The sequence below is a fragment of the Lutzomyia longipalpis genome, chromosome 3 (genome assembly GCF_024334085.1).
Source record: "Lutzomyia longipalpis isolate SR_M1_2022 chromosome 3, ASM2433408v1".
Classification (NCBI taxonomy): Eukaryota; Metazoa; Arthropoda; class Insecta; order Diptera; family Psychodidae; genus Lutzomyia; species Lutzomyia longipalpis.
The window spans coordinates 5,611,753-5,627,658 of NC_074709.1; the positions used below are offsets into that span (position 1 = coordinate 5,611,753).

The 15,906-nt window shown below is 34.1% G+C and overlaps 5 protein-coding genes across 6 annotated transcripts in view; all 5 read left to right on the forward strand.

Moving 5' to 3' along the window:
- The window catches only part of LOC129791558 (trifunctional purine biosynthetic protein adenosine-3), a 1,078,967-nt gene that overhangs the window by 938,141 nt on the left and 124,920 nt on the right, over window positions 1–15,906 (forward strand). The window lies entirely within an intron of this gene.
- The window catches only part of LOC129791559 (potassium/sodium hyperpolarization-activated cyclic nucleotide-gated channel 3), a 1,048,222-nt gene that overhangs the window by 797,037 nt on the left and 235,279 nt on the right, over window positions 1–15,906 (forward strand). The window lies entirely within an intron of this gene.
- The window catches only part of LOC129791609 (uncharacterized), a 309,820-nt gene that overhangs the window by 58,635 nt on the left and 235,279 nt on the right, over window positions 1–15,906 (forward strand). The window lies entirely within an intron of this gene.
- The window catches only part of LOC129791564 (uncharacterized), an 81,142-nt gene that overhangs the window by 26,279 nt on the left and 38,957 nt on the right, over window positions 1–15,906 (forward strand). The window lies entirely within an intron of this gene.
- Window positions 2,615–5,297, forward strand: LOC129791582 (juvenile hormone esterase-like). The gene is made up of 4 exons (XM_055829807.1): window positions 2,615–3,573; window positions 3,630–4,156; window positions 4,237–4,347; window positions 4,414–5,297. The coding sequence occupies exons 1-4, from the start codon at window positions 2,841–2,843 to the stop codon at window positions 4,780–4,782; spliced, it is 1,740 nt and encodes a 579-aa protein (XP_055685782.1). The 5' UTR covers window positions 2,615–2,840; the 3' UTR covers window positions 4,783–5,297.

The window sequence follows — 15,906 nt, forward strand, 5'->3', positions numbered from 1 at the left end:
TTTTTTCCACTTCGTTTGCACTGTGCAACAAAAATATAGAATTGTTTGCAATTCTGCCTGGAAAATCTCTTCATGATTTTAGAGAATATAAACTTTTAATCAATTCGTTAGAAAATGTATATTGCTTGCATGTGCGGCATTGAGGATTATTGAAAGCACGAGAAAATGTGCAGAATGTCATTATAAAGGTAGCTTTTCTTGTTAAAGGATTAAAAGCTTACACGGGGCAACGATTTAAAATGTGAGGGGAAGTTTCAGCTTTTTTGTTTCATTTTTAAGAATTTCTACAAAAAATGCTCTCTAAGTATCGACAAAACCCTAAAAGAAAATAGCATAACAAATTGTTCTACTATTACATCAATTCCCTTAGCTATGTATGTTAGATAATGTGCACATAGTATATTAACTTTTTTACAATCATTATCATTTGAGTGTAGCCAACGCATTCTTATTTCGTTTATGTCCTCAAGCATTCCGATTAGTCTTGCTCTATTGCAAGCTTCGGGCAAGGGATACATAAAAAAAACAAAGTGGACAAAGTTAAGCTGTGTAGAACATAAACTCCCATGGCAAATACAAAGGTCTGACCACAGAAGCATCGGAACACGCTCTCAGTGGCAGAAAATTTCTTTGTGGTACTCAATCTAACGAGAACCGTGTGTCTTGTAGGAGGGAAAACTCAATTTTCCGGTCCATTGTACTTTCCAACAACCATCACCAAGATAATCTCATATTTTTTATCCTTTGTCATATTTCCAACTTTCGTGTACTCCTTGCTATATAAATATCGTTACATAAATATCATATCACTTCGGTGGTATGCTCCTTGTTTTTCATGTCAATGTTTCCCCTTTGGGAAACTCCGTGAAAAGTTTCACGACGGGAAATTTTCCTTTAAAATTTCCACTCGAAATTTAGGCCGTTACATTTTGGAGAAATTTTTTTTTCTTCACATTTCTCTTAATATTGTTATTAAGGAGTTAATAAAGAGTTTTATGGATTAAGATAATTTTCTCTTAATGAGTAAAAATCTAATTTTTATTTAGTTTTAATAATCTTCATTTTTGTAAACGAGGTTATAACGAGCAAGATGGGTAGGTAGTTTTGATCATTTTCAACATTTCGTCGCTATTGTATCAGCACTTGTAGTAAAGACTATTTAACTATATGTCCTTTACTACAAGTGCTGATACAAGCGACGATTTTCATATGATCGGAATCAGCTATAAAGGGCACGATCCTTTTTGATGAAAGCCACAGTTGTGCTAGTTCTTTTGCAAGTGACCAACGTCTACCTGAAAAGAAAAAAAATGGAGCTAGATAAGAAAATTCAGAGTGCTCCACAGAATCACAGAACGATCCCTGTGAAAAATGAAGAACCCCTAGATAAGGAAGTCCTGCGTGCGGCAAAGATTCTCATAGACATGAAGTACAGCAGTAAAAGACCGCAAACTGAAGTCGAAGAGAATCAGTCAACGCAAACTGAAACCAATAAAGCGACTCCAGATCCAGTGTTAATAAACGTTTTCACGCTGGAGGACATGATAGCCGTAGAAGCTCTCATGATGATGAGGAAAAAGAGAACTTTAGGGAAAAGTTAATATAAAAAAAATGTAAATAATTTTTAATGTAAATAATTTTAATTATTAAATAATAAATTATATGTGAAAAAGTATTTTATTTCTTTATTGTTTTTGTTTTCTTTATTTTATTTATGTGGATTCTTCTAAGATTGAAAGAAGAAATTCCTACGGCGAATTCTAAGACTGGATAAAACTGCGGTAGTAGCAAAAATGATAGAGAATTCCCTACTAAGATAAAATCTATCATTTTCTTGGGGAGAGCGGGGCAAAAAAGTCACTTAAGAGTTTGGAAAAAGCTCAAAAAATCATATTTCCCAACTAGAAAACAATGATCTGAGTCAAAAAGTTTTCTAAAGGATACATGTCGCTTTATCTGTTTGGGAAATATGATATTTACATTATAACTTTAAGTGACTTTTTTGTCTCGCTCTCCCCTATACAAAAAATTCTACGATAGTAAAAATAGATTCAATCTAATTTTGCGAAATCTCACTACATACCATTTTTCTTCCTCAAATACTGCACAAATTAATATTAAATTTATTAGAAAACTCTAAACGTTTTGTCCTCATGTAGGTTAATACAGGAGTAGGGGTAACTGGGGTAAAATAGTGAACGTGAAAAAAATTAAAAATTAATATCTCAAGAAGGAGTAGGTATTAATCTGTCTAATCAGAGTCTTCATTAACCTTTGATTCAAAAATAAACGACAAATGTATATCTGCGTGCAGCAAGGATTCTCATGGACTTGAAAAGCTAAAAAAAATAAACATATTTAGGCATTTTTAGATGGAACATTAATTTATTATCACGCCAAATGACATGATGAGCGTGGGAAACTTATACGTAATGTGAAGACTTTAAGGGAAAGTTAATATTAGTTGGTGTTCCTTGCTCATTATTTTGTTTTTTTTTTATATTTCCGTGTCCACTCTAAATTATTTGTTGCGTAAAATTCATACTTCATAATAACTTCATAATAAAGGGGCGATTTTAAATTTGAGCCCCTTTTGGTTGAAATCAGATAAAGCGTTCTCTCAAGATTAGCCGTCTGTATGATCATCAACCATGCAACGTCTTCGAATTATAAAGAATTTTGTCTCGTCATTTGGCGAAATATTTTAATTAATTAAGACAACTTGGAAGAAACCGGTATGGTGAAAGTCCAATAAACTTTGCTTTCGGAGGGTTCTTATGTAAAATTCTTTTTTCGATTGCGACCAGTTTGTGTTAAGAATCAGACGAAGACTGTACCCAATGTGGAGAGACATGCCTCTTTTGCTGATTCTCATATGTGGACAGTTTGTCTTATTCGTGAATATGCAAAATATTTCCGTTAACGGTGAAGAATTTCATTCAAAATCTTACGTGGCCCCAGAACCGATAGTTTGTGTCGATGCTGGATGTGTTCGTGGAAGAGTTGTGAATGGTGTGAGGAATACCTATGAAGCTTTCTATGGGATCCCCTATGCAGAGCCACCCGTTGGAAAGTTGAGATTTAAAAATCCAATTCCTCGTGGAGCATGGACAAAATCCTGGGATGCAACATACCCAAGAAGTGCGTGCCTTCAGAAGAACTATTTCAACTACAGACAACCCATTGTGGGATCGGAAGATTGCCTCTATCTCAATGTTTACCGACCATCTGGGAAGTATTTAAAGAAGAATCTACCTGTTCTTATCTTCATCCATGGCGGTGGTTTTCTATCATTCTCATCATCACCCAGTGAACTTGGCCCAGATTATTTTATGGCCACTAATGCTGTGATCGTGGTAACATTTAACTACCGTCTCGGTGTGTTTGGTTTCCTCTGTTCGGGCGATGAGGCTATTCAGGGGAATTTTGGTCTAAAAGATCAACAACTTGCCCTAGAGTGGGTGGCAGGGAATATTGGATTTTTCGGCGGTGATGAAAATTCCATTACCTTGGCTGGTCAGAATGCTGGTGCAGCTTCGGTTAATTTGCATATGTTGAATCGAAAATCACAGTGTAAGAAAAGAAAAAAAAATAAGCTGAGACATTTTAATAAATTACTATCTCTGCAGCTCTCTTTCATCGTGCCATTCTTATGAGTGGATCAGCTCTTGCTTCGCCTCTCTTCCCAATTGATTCTCCCCATCAATTTCGTATGGAAGCAATGGCAAGCGGAATCACGGACTGGGACACAGCCCCGATATACAAATTAGCGGAGAAGGTGAAGCAACTCGATGGACTTAAGCTTCTTCATGCTGTTGATCAATTGTTTACCTTTCCGGGCATTCCCCCTGTTCCTCTACGTCCGTGCATTGAAGGTGACTGGAAGGGAGCCTTCCTAACTGAGGATCCTAAGAAAATTTGGGCTGAAGGGGCATTTGAGCAGAAACCAATGCTATTGAGCTTAACACGAAATGAAGGAATCGTTGAAGCTATCTTGACTACCAATAAAACCCGCCTGGAGGAATACAATAGGAACATTTACAAACTCCTTCCAATTCAAATGGGCTTCAATCCTCTGTACACAGATGATGTCCTCCAATTTTACTTTGGCAATAAAAAATACATAGACCACAACAATGTTGACCGATACTATCAGGTGAGAAAGCCACAAAGAAAGCTTTCTTTCACAACTAAATTAAATTAATTTTAATTTGATCCTAATTTTTTTTCCAACAGATGGTTTCAGATAGATTCTTCCGCTATCAATTCTTCGTCCTTATTAGTCAATACCTAAAATATGCAGACGTGCAGAAGAATCCAATTTACTTCTATGAATTTGCATTTGAGGTAAAGCGATGCAATTTGCAAGAAACTTCCTGGGGGATGAATTGTAAATCCTTTTACATTTTTCAGAGTTCCTACACCTTTCTCAAATACATCACGGGGAAGGATATAAATCTAGGAGTGGGTCATTTTGATGATCTAATTTATCTTTTCACCATGCCAGGATTTTTCCCACCATTTGAAATCAATACGCCCGAAAGTCGAATGAGCGGTATCCTTGTAAGGACTATTGTGAATTTCGTGGCAGCGGGGGAGATTAAAAAGTGGCGCACAATTAAACCATGTACAGCAATTACCACCGAATTAGGATGTGATCGTCAAGTGTTCAAGAGATACAGAGAACTGAGTCCACACCAAGTGGTTGTTTCCGTAACAAATCGAATTAATGGAGATATGCTAAAGTTTTGGGAAGGTATTGATAGTAGTGGGACTAGATAGTGTTTTCCGTAAAATTTTCACACAAAGATTCATTTAAAAAGTTAAAATAACACGTACCGTCAATTGGGGTAACTATATGGAAAGTGGGGTGAATAGGAACTTCAATCATTTGAAATAGTTTTGGTTTTTGTTTGTATTATTTATTGTTTTACATTTCTTTTTTTTAATGTTTAACGTTTTTTTTTACTAGCATTTGATACTTCTTTTCACGTTTGACGTCTCTTATCCAATATTTGAAATTTCTTTTCTTACTAATGACGTATCTTTTCACATTTGACGTTTGTTTTCGAACGTATGAATTCCCTCGACTACTCTCCCTGACTACGCTACATCGACTTAAATTTTTTTGTAGCTTTTTTTTAAACAATTATTAGGGACCTGTTGAATTTTTCTTTACCTATTTACCCTATTTTACGGTACGTAAACAATTAAATCAATTTTTGCCAATAACAAATAAATACATAAAAATGTAAGAATAAAGCTTTTTTGTAAAATTTTTAAAATGAAGTTTCTTTGTCTTAGAAATGAATAGCTTTCCAGAATAGTTCTAGATCTATTCTTAATAGTGCAAGAGTAATTTTAAAGTTTTTTTTTCAATTGCTTTTAACTCAACTTTCAAGCAAAAGCCAAAAGCTTCGGTAAATTATTTAAAAGTCTCTCCCAGCTGACGAATATCAACGAAAGCTCAAGAATATCTAAGAAAAAAAAACTCAACAAAAATGCTTTTTTGGTAATATTTCCGCACATTGATTCCCTGAATGAAAATTTCATTGATGCTGGTACCATGCATTGCGATCCCTGATTCCTGCCAAGAGGGTGCGTGGTGGAGAATAAGGACGCAGGGAAGCATATTAATTGCAATTTGCTGATGGGTGAAAAAAGTGCCATGCTGTGAAAGTTGCTCTGAATCGGTTGAAATTCGATACACACCATTCATGGGGGTTGGCCCAATATATGGCCCTCACAGTTTTTTTTTCTCTACGTCGTATTTTGGAGTGGGTGTGAATGTTTTCCTGAAGGGGGAGAGAGAAAGCGCGCGTGTGTGTGTGGGAAAAATTCAGAGGGATGGTGGGTATTCGATGGTGGGATAAACATGTAGAAAACATCACTTCCAATGTTATTTCTGACAGACAATGGTGTACGCAAAGGGGTTGTGATGTACTCGCAATTCTCATCCCTTACGTTCTTTTTTTTTCGGAGCACCGCACATAAAATTATGATATACTCCCGCCGTCGTCAATCGCTTCGCATTATATGAGGAATGTGTATTTAGGCTTTGGCAAAAATTGCTTGAGGAATTTCCCCAAAGAATGGCAAGATGAAGGTGTCTCTTGAATTTCTCCGTGGCACTTGAGACGCGCACATATAGCGTAGGGGAAACTTCATGCTAGGGAGGAGGGAATGGGGATGCTATCTGATTTTATGCTGTATGATTTTATGGGGTTCAGTGTCTCAAAACACTGTGGCAAAATTTATCCCACAAGGGTGTTGTGCGGGGGTGGTGAGCAAAAATGGGCTTCCCAGAGTGCCTCTTAGAGATGCTATGGAATTTGTGAATTGAATTAGTTAGATGGGGTGGGGGTGGAGGGAAGACAACGGAAGACGATGGGTGCCGAAAGGAAGGAAAAGCATGTCAATCGATGTAGTTTTCCACCACCCAAAACTCACACAGAAACAATCTAATGCATATTGTATTGACTCCATATCCTCTTCATCCCCCCAAGTACACCACTGAAGGTTTTGCTGAGTGATTGCTATTGCCAAAAAAGCAATCAATACCATTTTGAGATTATTTTCCGGGTATTTTCTTTCTCTTTTCACAAAATCTCTGACCCGCATAAAATTGCTACGAATCTCAAGAAAAATCTCTTTTAATGGGCCTAATTCAGCGACCAAGAAACCCTTGAAATCTTTGAATTTTGCACTGAAATTTCAAGATTTCAAGCCAATTTCAAGGGTTTCTTGATCGCTGAATAAGGCCCAATATTCTGTTTAAATTGAAAGAAAAAATTTCTGAGAATCTGATTTATTTTTATTAAAAATTCGTACTAACTTTTTTTTAAAATTTAAGATGGATTTATAAGGGATGATTTATATTAATTCTAAAACTAGAGTAAAAAAATTGATTGAAATATTAAAAATTCAAATGAAAATTTCAACTTTTTGGCCAATAAAGAAAGATTCAAGACATTTTGAATGAATTGTTTCAAAATTGATTAAAATATTATATTCAAAATCATTTATCTTATCATGCCTTAGTTTATTTAAGTAAAATGTTTATAAAAGAATTTTAAATAAGATAAAAAAAACCAATAAGCCTCGTACACACATGATAACTCACCCCTAAGCTTATAAACCCTTTCATTTAAATAACAAACAAATGTAATAAAATGAATTTGCCAAAATTAATTCGTCAAAAGAGAGTAATTTGTAAATAAAGAGAATGAGGTAGTATAGTACCTTTAATTGCTTCTGCGGAGTCCATAAAGTCAATTGTATTCCCCACGTCAATAGATACGAATTTGAATCAGAACATTGCATAACAATGTACTCCAAATAACAATGGCATAAGTAAGTAAATTCGAATATAAGCAAAACAAGGATATACACCGCATTAATGTCCGTGTACACATAAATGTCCATGAGATCCCATGGATGATGAATGAAGGTGGAATTTTGGTTTAGGGGGCGGGGGTGGGTACAAAAAGAGCGTGTGCCGTGTGGTGAGATGAGCTGAAGCAATAGACACAAAATTTTGTTCACCAACTTGAGCGCACGCAATATTATCACGCACGAAGGGATGAATACAAATTCATATGAGAGAGACTCCACATATAATGCTAATATTGGGAAAACACGGGATATAGCTTTGAGTTTTGGGGGGTTGTTTTAGCACACCAATACTATTAACTTTTGCAAATAGTGTGTACGACGTATCCTTCTCCACCCAATTACAACTCATTTTTCTTGCCACCTTTACACCTACATGATTCGACACGGAAAGCAAACAAAGGTGTGAACTTGTGTTGATTAATAAGTTAATTAATGCAAGGAAATAATCAAATTGTTGGCCATATATTGAGTATTTTTTTGTTTTCTTTATTACCTGGTAACAATATATGTATTTTATGAATTTATATATTCTCTGCTTCAATAAATCTCGCGGTATATAAACAATTTTCCCGAAAGAATAATTTGTAAAAAGTTGGTAAGACTTTTGCATTAATTTCGAGTCAATTTTGAAGCAAAAAGATGTTTTTTAATGTTGTATTTTCTTTGATTATCTTTTTAGTTTTTGGTTCTAAATGAACCATTTCTGAAATCGTTGAAATTTTAAAGATTTTTTTTTTTTTGAGAAGGACCCAATTTTCACATTTTAATAAAATTTTGAGTTCTCTTTAGATAAAAATCGATTCCACTTAGGTCATCATTGGTCTACTTTAAGGACTGATGAAGCAATTTCCTCCCATAAAACAATTTTGAAAATGATGATTTTTTTAAATTTTTTTTTTGGTCAATATCTTCTAGCTAAAATTTCAAAAATACATTTTTAGAACTCACAGGATCAGTAAGAATGTAAAACTAAATATTAAAAATCGGATTTCTACCAAAAATGATATTATTTAAGCTAGAAGCAAGGGCTAATAGTAACTCCCAAAAATTATTTTCAGCTCCACCCGATATATTTCTTTCTGTCCTTAAAAGACTAACGAAACAATTTAAGTCCACGTTTAAGTTTCAGTCAAATTTTATATTTTGCCTTATTGAAAATAGTTCATTATTAACTTATTAAATTTTTTATCGTTTTGAGAATATTTTCTTGTAATATTATACAATCCCTTAATTTTCCCAGCAATATTTTATAACTATCAATAAAGTAATATTAAAGTTCTACTAATTTTCCCATTAGTAGTAAATTGTAAAATTCACAATTCGCCGTTACTTCCTGACCCAATTCATCCCCTCGTTATATTTTCATTATATATCTATAACTATATATAGGAAAATTAACATGGGATAATCGTCCTTTAGGGAATAAACGGGAACATCCAATAATATAGGGATTTAAACTGATTTGATTTATGTAAGAGGAAGGTCCTAACTAGCGTCACAGCTCTATGGTCTGCAGCACAAAGTGATGTAATTGAAGTTATTAAGGATAAAAATGTTTTGTAATATTAAAGCTTTCGCTTCAAGCTCCTTCATACTGAGGGATCAGATTACTTATGTTCCTATCATAAAGTTTCTGCATAATGTAAAGTTTAGAGCTTCACTCCTAGTTTCAATTTTGTTGCTCATTTGGGGTTATGATGGAGGCAACGGTAGTGCTAATATAAATTTAATGGATTACCATTTTATTGATGTTTGAAAGTAAATAAGTCAATTTTGATCGTAATTCCATTCCAATGAAAATGCTACTTACTTATCCATTTTAACTAAACAATGAATGATGAATATGCAGTGGGTGTGTGTACATTTCATATTGATTGCCAATTTCATTGCGGCTAACGTAAATATAATATGTTGGTTAGTTTGAAATTGCATTGCAATAAAATATATATTGAGCTTAAATCAAAATTTATTCGCAAAAATCATTTAGATTACTGCGAGAATGAAATAAATAAATAACAAATATTTTCGTGGAAATTCGTTGGAAAAAATCTCGGTGATTGAGTGAAAAACAAAATAAATTTTCCCAGACATAGTAAGAAGAAGACATAAGTACACAATTCAACTTTCGTGGCGTCACTTAGAAATAATAAATATATATTTTAAAATCAATTACACGAGAAATCCTTTCTGAAAGTTAATATTCCCCTCACAAGTGAATTGCATGGTATGAAAAGTTTTCTCGACAAGTCAAATGGAAAGCACATTGAAGGCGACTGTCGAAAATTTATGAGTGCAAAGGGAAAACTTACATTAATGCTCAATTATAGCATCCACCATCCGTACGGAGAGTCATAAAAATTCACTTCTTTGATCACAATTTAATTTGACATGTTTACGTGGATAGAATTTTCACTGAATAATATTTCCCATCCTATATAGAATTCTCATACGCCTGGGTGAAGCTTTTCCCCCCTCGTACAGCATATGTGTGGTACATATCATCCTTTTTGCCTTGCACTGGGGGTGTGGGAGAGGAAAGTGGATTCATTTTTTGATTCACGGCGAGACTTCCCCTTTAAATTCAATGGTGGTAAAATGCAATGCCATTTTCTCCCAAATTAGACCTGCAAATAGCCAAAAATTGCAAATGTGTATTACCCCCTGTGAGCCACTTCAAAATGCAAATAAATTCAAATAAAATTCACATAAACTGCACTTTTTCCCCAAAACAGCTACGGGGCACATATGAGAGAGAGAGAGAGAAAAAATAACGCCCCCATGTGCAATAACTTGTATAATATATTTTGCATTCGTTAACATGAATTAGTGATTCATTTTACATTTTTTGGCACAAGCAATATAGGGGTTGATTAAATACAATTTATTTTGCTAAAAAATATTTTTCGATTCTTAACTATGACATGGAGTAAATGTGAAAAATGATCACCCCCATAGCATTATTAATTTATAAATTTATTGCCTCATTTTAATTAATAATTTGTCAAATTTATATGAATAAATATGCCAATTAATCTCATGCAACATCTACTTTGGAAATTATTAATTAATTCCATGCAACACCCTCCGTAATGGATCTATTTCCATCATCAACATTTCACCAACAATTTTAGCTTATATTGTGATTCGTTTTTTTTTTAATTCCTTGAGCTTTCTAAAAATTCTTCCATGTCTTTTTTCATGACTGAATAAAACTAAAAAAGATTTCTTTTTAAATTTAAAAAAAAACTCTCGCTGAACTTTGTAGCAATGCTGTTGGAATGCTCTATGATTTCCCTCGGCACCCACAATATTTTTGATAGCTGATACAACTCTCAAATTTGGAAAGTTTGCAAGATGGGGATAGTCAAAAGACGTGGAAATCTTTTAGAAGTTTTCATTGGGATTTTTCTATTTTTAATAAAATAGGATTTGTTTCGTATTTTTGAATTTACTTTTTAGAAATTATTACGTTTAAATTAGAGAAAAAAATTCTATCAGAAAAATATTTTTAAGCTTTTAATCGATTTAATAGATAAAGAAAATTTTCTTTACGGTCAAGAAAATACAATGTAAAATTTAGAATAAATTTTCTTTAAAGGAAAAAAATATTTTTTAATTGAAAAGATATTTTCTTCGGCTAAGAAAGATTTTTTTTTTAAAATTTAATTCCTTGTTTTTCCCTGAATTCTAATATTCATTTCTTATTTTTCAATTCTAATTCTAATTTTACACATAATTTTAGGTGACCAATATTTGGAAAAAGCTTCATTACAAACAATTTCGAGGAATTGAAAAGATTTTTCGACAAATTTTTCGATTAGAATAATATTCCTTTCTATGAAGAAAATATTTAATCTGAAATAAATAAAATCCTTTTAATTGGATGATTTTTATTAAAAAAAATTTTTTTGGTCTGAAATATTTCGTTTTTGATTACAAAATTCATTTTTATTCAGGAAAATACTATTAACAGGCTGTTAAATATTCATTTACATGTAAAAAAAATATCAGGAATTGATTACCTACATAAAAAACTTTTTAACATATGGAAAATTTACTTTTAAATAATATTTTATATGAGAAAACAACATTTTTTTTCTATAAAAGCAACATAAAACATAATGTAAAACAATCGATTTTTCATTTTCCTTCAATATATTTTCAAAACTAATAAAATGTGAATGGTTTCATTTAAATAACATTTTTCTAAAAATAATGATTTTCAGCCAAAAAGTTTGATTCACACAAAAATATCCAAAATTTATACCGCAGAAATGTAATTTATTTACCATAAAACAAGTATGTATGTTATGTTGGATGTTATAGAGGGAAAAACCATCATCAGCACAAGCACTATTTTCACAACTATTCCACAAATAATTTTGGGTCCCATATGCAATGCCATCAGAGTACCTATGCTAATAAAATTATACAATAAACAACAAATATCCCCTGGGGCCTTAAGTGCGGTTGGATCGATTCATTGAAAATTGATTAGCGCACTATCGTTGGTTTGATGTGTACACATGCAAACATTGTCCGAAATCCCCTCCTTTCATCCCGCACACACTGGCCACTCCCTGGAAAACCCAAAAACCTTTCGTGGTAAAGTTTAGTCATCCCCCATTCCCCAGGACTCGTGGCTCTAACCATAATTCCCTAAATTTAATTACATAAAAGCATACGCTAAGCATTTCCTTCCCCCCCATCTTGCTGTGACCTTAGCTGCCTTCTTAACCTCCCTGTCTTCCTGTTTTAGCCCCACAGAGGAAAGAGATACGCCACGGAGAAAAATCTTGTTCTTGGGGTGAATCGTATAGCTTTCCCTAATGCAGGAGTAAATAAAATATAAGATAAGCCATGAGAAAAAAATGGCATTAATAATAAATGGTTGGCAATCAAGGCGAATGGTGCTGTGGGAGAAAATGTAAAGACAGCAGGAATATGATTAAGTTCCTCGGGGATTGTATATATGAAAATGCAGAAATTTACCAATAGGAGGAATGGGGGGAATCGATACTTTTCACTTGGCTGCGTCTCAAAATGCATAAATTACATAATATCCCTACACCGAAATCTTCCCATAGAGAGATACCTCGCTTAATATTTTATACAGTGTGCAATATCCTGTCAGGAATAAATTTTGAGTAAAGTGAGATTGAAATTGCGAAGGGGTGCAATAGTGCAAGAAAATCATGATAGTCTCCCTTTGGTCAAAGGGATACCTACACTATATATAGAGAGGTATGTTACATATAATGCTGAATCAGAGCGAGAAATGCGGGTTAAATTATCCAATTATCTATTTCCACAATTTTATACACGTGATTGCAGGTCTGCTGGCTTATTTTCACTGAACACGGAAAACCCAATTTCACGTTATTCAACAAATGGAGCATGGTATATGTATATTGCGCCTCCACTATATACTATATTCATATATTACGCTAATTTTCCCGTCAAATTAGTGAATTCTACTACAATTGAACCACGCTAATTGAGAAATTTTCTCCACTCACACCTGTTTATCAGGTAAAATGAGGTGAGAAGTACATTTGATTATATAGGACTTCATTAACTACCTTCCGTGCTAAAAGCTAGGTGAAAAAAAAGTCCCAAAAAAGTGCAGCATGTTGAATTTTACTCACATCCGGTCTGTTGATGGGGTATGTTTGAATGGTTTGAATAAACATAAACAGCATGTACTGTACAGTGTTGTGTCGTCGTACGACCTCACCCCATACAGATAAAAATAATGTTTTAGAGTAAAATATGTAATAAATTATAAATAGTTTGAAGTTGTAAAAGAATTAAACTTTAATCTATTCAAGCTTATTTTTTTTATCCAATTGTACTGCTTCAAAATCTCTTTTTGAAATAATAAATAGATAAAAAGAAGAATAGAAATATTCGGTGATTGGTTGATAAATTCAATGAGAGTAGAGAAGACCGGGGGAAGAGAGTCAATTTGAATAAATTTCAATATAGAGAATTTCCGAAAGTGAAGAAATTTTCCTTGATAGGTAATTTTTAATGAAAACCTGATGAATTTTTTAGCTTTTCCTGAACCTGTTGGCTTTTGATTTTCTCCGAAATCATCGGGTAATTTTAATTAATTTAATTTAATAATTTAATACTCGATTTTTTACAACAATGTTGACCATTTGTGTAATTCTGATAAATAGATTTAGGTCTTTTAAAAATAATTAGGGGAACGTGGCCCAATTCGGACCTCTTAAGGCCCTTTTCAATCCAGTATTACTTAAAACTGATAAAACTTTATATGTAGAAAGTTATGGGAGTTAAAAGAGCATTAAATGGGCTTTGAAATGGTACCAAATTTAAGAATATTGCTTTTTATTTTATACAATTTTTTTCTCATTCTGCGCGGACCTTTGGAGGTCGGGATTGGGCCACGTTCCCCTACAGAACTATTAAAAGAAATTCACAATATAAATTGTTTGAATTACTAGGTAATTCATAGAATTTATGTCATAAAACAATAATAATTACTAAATATTTGACCGAACAAATGAATAATTAATTAAATTTGATGTATAAACAAAACACAACGTAATATTTTGCTAATCATTGCTCTAGTAGTGATGGATAAATAAATAATTTAATTAATATGTGGCTTTCCGCAATATGAAAAATATCCGTTGCAATTAATTCTGGAACTTGTGGATGAAAAGAAACTTGTTAAGAGTTTAGCTTTTCCCACGAAAGAGGTGCGAGAGTAGGGAAAGACTGACAAGCTTCCTTTAAGCCATATAAACATATTTTGTAGGAAATGTAGTGCAGAATATCCACAAGTGGCGAAAACTTGGAGCAATTTCATGTAATATCACATGTTTATAGTGTTGTCGAGGGTGGGCTTGAATTTTCTTCATCCCTAAATATTTGATTGCGATATGTAGTGGGAAAAGTTTGAATGTATATATGGGTGGGTTACACTACATCAACTTTCTTGCTCCTCCACCCATCGTCAGCATCTTGAGCACAAGACAACGCACCCACTCTCTTCATCTTCTCGGGGTGATCATTACTTTTGCACAGAGAAGCAGATTTATGTATGAATAAGCTGGTGCTGAGAGCTCCATGCGAATCAAAAGCTTAAGGAGCGGAGCTTTTCTGACCATCTCCGACAGCTCCTTCATATTTACAGGATACAATTTTAGCTGAATAATTAATTCCTCCTTTTGGTGCTATGTTCTATGTAGTACTTTTTATTTGCACATACAAACACTCATTGCGCGCCTTAACGTCGTGTATCCCCTATGTAGTCCTGGAAGAAAATGGGGTATGTCAGGAGCTTTATATTTCATTTCATCGCTCTCGCAGTAATATATATGAGAAGGAAAAAAAAGAAGATGGAACAGCATTTTCCGACTTTCCAATAAGTCTCGTGTCGAGTCTGCCCCATCTCAGCCGTTACGTTTTGTTGTGTAAACAACTTCGGACGATTTGCACGAAATATACCCAACTAAAATGGGAAAGCATGAATTGGCATCATTTTGGACTTTTCTCCCGCGGGCTTCTTCTCGCCCGAGGGGAGAAAAGCGAAGCTTCCTCTTTTTCTTGGTGACATCGAAGATTTGTACACGGAAGGCACACTGGCGCCCCGTGCTAGGAAAAAACGTTCACAAGACGAGAAAAAATAGACAAAATCGTGTTCTCTAATCATTCCTTGGTGTGCCTTGAATGAAATATATATAAATATGACTTTTATCAGACACTTTTTATCACGAAATTTATGACACTACTTTATCTTCATTACACCCACTTAATGTCGAGTGAGGTTTGGGGGGTGGATGACGTCTGTATGCCCGCGGGAAGGGCGACACTTTCGCGTTCATCATTTAGAAAAGGAAGACATCGCCCGCCCGCCCCCACCAACGCCGACGCCCAACTAATAAATAAACTCACACAATTTATACCACTGTTGCGAGAACAACTCGCTACACACTGGGGACTTTTGCATAGAGCATTTCCTGAAGGATGCCACCAACCCCCCACGTATAGCGGTCTCGCACAGTTAAACATGACCCCATCCTTGGGAATCTGCGACATCCTCTGGGCTTCATCACTCCTTCAGCATACACATGTGTTGCCTTCCTGAACATGCAAAAGAGCGATGTTATGGAAAATCGCAAATACATAGAACTGTATGTCCCCTAGTTAGTTTGACAAGCCTACCCCTTGCCTATCGAGGAGCAAATGCTTAAATTTACCACTTCCTACATCATGTACATAATACATTCTTGTAGATAGGACTACATCCTGATGGCCTTTAATTTTCCTACATTAATTTCTAAATATTATTTTATTTGAAAAAATAAAACAAGGGATGAAACGAAAATATCCATTTCCTTCAATTTGTTGCCTCATTTAAAGAGAATGCAAGAAAATATTTCTTTTTCTTTCAAATTGGCTTAAGAATTGCCCAAAAATTTAATTTTTCGTTAACAAAAAATCCCAAAACGTCCCTGTAGGATAAAAGTGAAGCTT